This window comes from Henckelia pumila, chromosome 3 (assembly GCF_033568475.1).
Source record: "Henckelia pumila isolate YLH828 chromosome 3, ASM3356847v2, whole genome shotgun sequence".
NCBI classification, from domain to species: domain Eukaryota; kingdom Viridiplantae; phylum Streptophyta; class Magnoliopsida; order Lamiales; family Gesneriaceae; genus Henckelia; species Henckelia pumila.
The window spans coordinates 37222968-37230055 of NC_133122.1; the positions used below are offsets into that span (position 1 = coordinate 37222968).

Sequence of the window (7088 nt, forward strand, 5' to 3'; positions counted from 1 at the left end):
CCTGAGTTGTTTGAAGTTTGTTTTTTCTCTGCTCTTAAAATTTGAAGTGTTGTGAGGAGATGTTAATAATATCCTCAACAACATTCATGCTTAAACTAAGGGGGGGCATGTTATTCTTGAACTTAGTGGGAGAATTGATATGTAGGAGGAGTTGTGCTATGTGCTGACTTGATTAAATGTGTTTTGTTTAGAAAGAAAAAAAAAAGAGATTGAAAGAAATATTTATTTTCTTAAATTCCTTAAATTTTAAAAATTATTTATTTTAAGTCTTTTGGCTTTCTTGAACTTCAAGTTTTTAAATTAGTTGAGATATTTTAAATAAGAAAATATTTTATACTCAATTGATGTATGATATTATATGATAATTATCATAATATATTCTTATCTCCTAACTTATCAAATATTACCTTATAAGGTAGGTTCAATTTTGAAGGAAACAAGATCAAGCCTATTGGAGATAAGTTTTTACATGCCTATAAACAAGAAAGAAAGAGAGTCGAATACGGGTAGAGATTCCGAGAGATACGAGATAGAGAGCTTGAGCGTACAACTAGTGAGATCTCTCAAGGAAGCAAAAGCTCATTGCTATCGAAGTTTACTTTATCGCCTTGAAGGTTTGGAGAGCACTTGAAGATTGGATTGAAAGCATGTGTTGCTCTCGTATTTTGGTGTCAATGATCAACTCCTTCTTTGTTTTCATCATTCTACTTTGAGTAGATGTTTAAGAGATTTGTTTTGATTATTTATTTTCTCACATGTTTTGAGAAAATTGTTTTGACAATGATTCACTAGTTTATTCTAATTTGTAGCGTATATTAATTGTAAATGGTTTAGATAGATATAATAAGTAATACCTTAATTAACTCAGCTACGATTAATTGTGAAAATGAAAAGAGGAAAGAAAAACAAATTAAACAAACAAAAAAATGTAATAATTTCTTTTTGTGATTCTATTTATTCAAAATAAAATGATCATATGTCGATCACTACGGATCATAGCTCATATACATGACACAAATCTCAAATTTGAGATAATATCTCGAGTTGAATATTTAACAAATCTTACACGTGTAATTAGAGTGACTTCATCTCCTAGACATGATTTTATCTAAAAACTTGGAAAAATATTTGAAATCCATAGAACTTTCATGCAAGAGAAGTGATATCGTGATGCCCCCAAAAATATAACATGATTTTAACATTTTACCTTATTTAATGTGATTATTTGGAATATACATTTATGGCAAATACCATCCACAGTTATGGGTCAATTATTTTATAATCAAGAGCCTGAAAAAATGAAGCCAGCATATATAGGGCAGATTTTTACAAGATGGGGTAAAGAGATGGTTTTGCAACTAAAATCGTATTTGGTTTATTTTACTAAACTCATTTTGTCACCTCTAGAAAAGAAAAGGTTGTATTAGAATTCGATAATTTAATTCACCTATACTCGAAGGACTAAAGGAGTGTTTGCAATAGATTGTACTTTTGTAGAAGTGATTAATTTATAGATTATAAAAAAGTTAAAAAAATTAAAAAATTGGTAGTGTTTGAAAACATATGTGAAAATCTAAAAATCAAAGTTGGGTAGTGTTTGATAAATAAGTGATTAAAGTGATTTTAACAATGACCTTATTAAAATCATTTTTGGAGAATTATAATCACCACATGACTAGCTTTTGGATTTCAATTAAGTTAAGCATAACCAACACATAATCTAGGTTTAAAAAACATACAAAAATGATTTTTTTAAGTCAAAAGCTAACAATCACTTTTTTTTAATGATTGCAAACACTTCCTTAATATGTGCGATCGAGTGTAAAATGACAACAGAAAAAGTGTAGCCTTCACACAATGAAATACTCTACGACGGAAACATATTGATTATATTATCAACAGAGTTAAGCCAATCAAAATTCACAATTCCAAGCAAATATACATTCACAAATCACGCACCTAGAACAAAATAAACTCCCCGTATCGAGTTTTTTTTTTTAGACAACGCAAGAAACATATATATATATATATGGGCACTTCAAACACCTTACAGAGAGGGAGAGAGACGAAATTCCGAATCACGGCCAAAATGGAACTACTGTTTAGTAACCTCAGCCTGAAGAAGACCGTCCCGAATCTGTGTCGCGATGTCTTTAACAGCCCCAGGACCGTGTGGAATAAACACAGCAGATGACTTGGATGTTGCTCCAATTTCCTTCATCGTGTCGAAATATTGCGTGACAAGAACCATGTCCATTACATCCTTTGCTGATGTTCCGGGCACACTTTCTGAAAAGGCAAGCACACTATCTCTTAGCCCGTCTACAATGGCCTGACGCTGACGCGCAATCCCAAGCCCAGATAAGTATTTGGATTCGGCCTCTCCCTCGGCTTTCTTGATTTGCAAGATTTTCTCAGCTTCAGCCTTCTCATTTGCAGCAACCCTCAGACGAGCAGCTGTTGTGGCATTGAAAGATTATCAGAGTTCAGACATTATTTTCGATGAAATGACATCTCTTTGAAAGCAAACCTCGACGACATATGCCATATAGGATCTTGGAGCAATGGTAGAATTAGCCCAAATTCCATTTATATTTTGTTTAAAGTCAAACAAAAAAATTTCACTTAATTAAACTCCAGATTCCAATGGAGCAATACAGTGGTGCACAAACATCGGAAACATTTCTCGGATACGAATAGAGTATTACAGCCATGCACGAATGTAAGACTTGAAGCATTGTGCTTCGGTTCTAGAGAGAGTTCACAGTTTCGAAACTAACCTGCATTTATCTCATTCATGGCTCTCTTAACTTGAGCATCTGGTTCGATGTCCACAATTAGCGTCTGGACTATCTCAAAACCATAGGCAGACATCGCCTACAACGCCAAATATACAAGCTCAGAAGTCAGACACACATCGCAATTCGCACATATATCAACTTTTGTTATCAATAGAGCATACATTACCTTTTCAAGTTCATCCTCCACAGCCTTAGCTATGTCATTCTTCTGCTCGAAAGCAGAATCCAATTCCAATCTTGGTACGCTTGCCCTTATGACTAACAATGTATACAGTACAGGTCATAAATATTACTGTAACATTTTCGAAGATTAGGAAAAAAGAGCCCCAAGGACAGCTGTTTTAAACTAACATCTTCTCTAAATTCAGATAGATTGTATAACAAGACTCCGAAGTCCGACCAAGTCATAGATTAAAGAAAAATATTTCTACAATCAAAGGAATAACTCTGTCAACTTAAATTAATACAATCTCCTTCATGGATTCAACTGACAACAAACTAATATAGTAATCTTAAGAAAAAGTATTCCATGATTGCAAGAAGAGTAAAAGCAATGTACTACCAAAATAGAGTAGAATGAGACATCAAAAACCACATAAAAGGAACATAATGAAAAACCACATAAGTTGCACCTCTTGAATTCGCAAAACACCAAGAATGTTAAACAAAATAAGCAAGCAAGAGTTCAGTACATCAAGAACAATCAAACCTACTTTGAATAAGCAAAAGTAGTAATAATTGATGAAAATTAGAAAGAAATAAAAGCTAAAAGCCACAAGTCATCGAAACCATACCATCAAAAACATATGCTTGGATCTGTTCTTTCGTGTTAGATAGCTTGTAAAATGCATCTGCTGCTTTTTCTGTCAATGCTCGGTATTGAATTGAGGCAACCACCGTGACAAACACATTGTCCTGAAACGTAAGCATTTCCTACACTTTATCTAGAGGTCAAGATATTGCAGAAAAACCATGTTGTATGCAATTTTTCCCTGCTGCAAGCTTTTGTTTTTCCTCATTCATTTTGACAGAATTTTAGTGTAAGAATAAGCAAATTTTTTTTACAATAGTTCCCACTAAATATAAGTAGTGTGAACAACATAAATTGGTCTGTTCATCATTCATCTCCACATTTTTTTTTAATTGGATCTACTGTGAGTTATCATCACGCAAAGCCATGCAACAGGATATAATAATGCTATGCAAGATTTAAGGCCCAATTACAAGAGAAAAAGTATAACTCATATAAAATGGTGAAACACCTTAGTTTTTGTTTCACAGCGGACGTCAAGCTGTTGCAAACGCAAGGTCAGCGTACCAGCCAGCTGGTAACCCAGACACCAAGGCAGGCAATGGCACCCAGGCCCAAGCACTTCGTCATACTTGCCAAACTGTTCCTTCACAGCAACAGTAGACTGATCCACTTGAACGCAACCAAGCATTTGACCCATTTTTCCAATCTATGATCGCCACAGCCAATAAGTGAAGAAAGAGATTTCAGACAAAATCAGTTAAGAGAAGATGATAACATGGTGCATCTCTGCATTTTGTGAGTGGGAAACTAGAACATGATGTTAACTTCACGAGCCCCATAAGATTACCAAGACATGTGGCAACGGGCATGAGAAGCAGGGTTTTCAACCTGAGTTTAGCCTAGCCTAACTGAACCAAGTTGTACGATCGAGGTTTGTTACCTCACCAAAAACTATAGTTGATAGTTACAGTATAACTCAAACCTTGTCACTCTCCCTGCAGAAGTTGCTTACAACATATGCTATGAAAATTAGACTGATTCTTGACCTAGCATGATCACCAGACTCTGCCCAGTCCAAATACCAATTTAGAATTTTTTTTCCCCAATCACACAATTAAAAATAAAATAAGAGATGATGTTCAAAAAGTTCCTGTTTTATTTTTATATTCGGCATCGACATTGTACCAGGTCAAAACTCTAACTTGGTAAAAAGCTCGAATTGGATATTACCTAAAAAACCCTGTCCTGTTTGACCATCCCAAGTTTCTAATTTCGGTTTACAGTTTACACTCCTAACTATCATCCATACTTCTCAAATTGGAAATCACAAATATCGTGAAAATTTATCATGTCCAAGGAACAAGAAAACACGCTACACTACTATGCTCTGAATTATATTAAATACAAATTTTCGATCCCATGGAACCAAAACTCCTACATTTGAAATAAAAAAATCTGTTTTGATGTCAAATAAATCTCAGTTTAAACAATTTTTACTTAGTCGAGATATTCATGAAGCTTAACAATGTGGCAGCTAGTCAAAACAAATGAAACAGGAAAACCAATGGAACATTTAAGCTCAAATAGCCTATAACAGAAATGACAAAAAATTGAAAAATTAATGAATCTTGCTGGTATGACAAGTAGTGACATGAAAGAAATTCTTAGAATCCAACAGTTATCAGAGCACGTTAGCAATTATACAAGAACTGGCCAACTGGGCTATATAACACAACCAAAGAAAAACACTTTTAATATAAGCTACTCATTTCAAGGAAATCAATCGAAATTTTGTTGTTTGTGTCAAATTTACCCCTTGGAACTGCAACCATGAAACATGTTTTTCTCAAATTTAGTATGATGCCCTTTGGACTTTAAGTTGAAGCCTACGGAATAGGAACATAAAATGAAGAAATTGGCTTAACAATAAGTTATCAAGCAAAGTTTTTGGACAGTCATGAGCTCCTACATTGAAACTTAAATAAAGATTTAAACATCATTCTCTTCTATCATTTCCTGCATCCACATGATACTCCAGCCTTCAATTTTTACACAATCGCAAGGGAAAAAAAAAATCAAGAATTTAGTCTAGTGGTGACCGAAACTTGAAAGAGTCGGATTCGAAACCTCCCCACTAGTTCACTCCTTATAAGCCATGACCACACATTTTTTACAATGGTTTCCAACAGGTTCTTTGGATTAAAACAGAGAAATTTCATCAAAGTTTGTAACCGAAATATTTGAATTCAAATCCAACTCCAAATCTCAGTCCCACATTACCAAACAGTGGCAGAGCCCTGAGGAACTGGCAGGGTGATGGCTACCTTTATTTAAAAAAAAACCTATACATTTATATATTTTTAAGAATTGTTGTTTCACCCGCTAACTTTTCCAAAGATTACAACGTTAGTTTCGCATCCTCTGCGGAAATCTTGACTTCGCCTTCACAAAGCTTCATCCAACGACTCAGACAGGTAAGGAATTGAAAACTTTCTTCGCAATAAAGGAAAGTAAATATGGCATTCACTCATTAAACCCAAAAATCCATCAAATTATTACAAGAACAAAAGGCGGAGAAAGATAAGAAAACTACACAAACCACCAAACAAAACAAAATTCAAGAACCAAGTCATCAAATATCGCTAAACTTCAACACAAATTAGCACTTCAATCCACAGCCCATTCAAAGTTTCTGTTCTACAAAGAAAATTAATTGCGAAACGCGTAAGAAAATCTTACCTGGATGGGATATATGATAGAAATGGTGGCTGGAATGGAAGAACAATAGGGTGGAGGTATATTTATAGCAGTTCGGTATATTTGTGATATTTTTTGCGGAATTCAACGAGGAGAAAACACGCTCATAGTGGGGCCCGTCACGAATTGATTCTTCCACTCCGGATTTCCAAATGCCAATATTTGGTTTTATTTGGAAAATAGATATATTAGATTTTGATTCTTTGTTTTTTTATATATAAAAGAAATAGGTCATATTATTTTTTGTTATAATTTCCAAATTAATGATTTTCAGTTTTTTCATATTAATTTAAAATCATTAGTGCTTAAAATTTATAACTGGTATTAATAAATTCATAGCTTAATGATTGTTAATTATCAGTGTTTAATATATTTCAGCTTTGACCCATTGATTTTGAAGAGCGGACAGCAAATATTACAATATTTTAACTCATAGATCGATTTTTCCAACAATGTTTTATGCGAAATTATATGCTCGAATTAATTATTATATAAAATTTGTTTAAATATGATGATTCATTTGTTTATTTTAAGAAATCATTCATGGTTTTTATCATCCGTGGTTTACCAAACAAAATATTAGTAATAATAGAGAACGTGGGAGTTAATGGCCAACGGAATAAAAGTGATTAGCAATAATATTATTGTTTATGTTTAGATAGTGTTCGGGATAGCATTTTGTGAAAGAAAAACTGATAAATCCTTCTTATAAGCTCTTTCAAACACTACCTTAGAGTATCAAAAAAAAATTCATATGCTTTAAAAAATAAAAACAA

General features: G+C 33.5%; 1 protein-coding gene across 1 annotated transcript; it reads right to left on the reverse strand.

Annotated features, from left to right (window-relative positions):
- Positions 1-1863: 1863 nt before the first annotated feature.
- LOC140887290 (hypersensitive-induced response protein 1) lies at positions 1864-6372 on the reverse strand. The gene is made up of 6 exons (XM_073294455.1): positions 6295-6372; positions 4064-4261; positions 3596-3716; positions 2968-3059; positions 2781-2877; positions 1864-2457 (listed from the first exon to the last, which is right to left on the reverse strand). Exons 2-6 carry the CDS (start codon positions 4250-4252, stop codon positions 2096-2098), a joined length of 861 nt encoding a protein of 286 aa, XP_073150556.1. The 5' UTR covers positions 4253-4261; positions 6295-6372; the 3' UTR covers positions 1864-2095.
- Between the last annotated feature and the right edge of the window lie 716 nt (positions 6373-7088).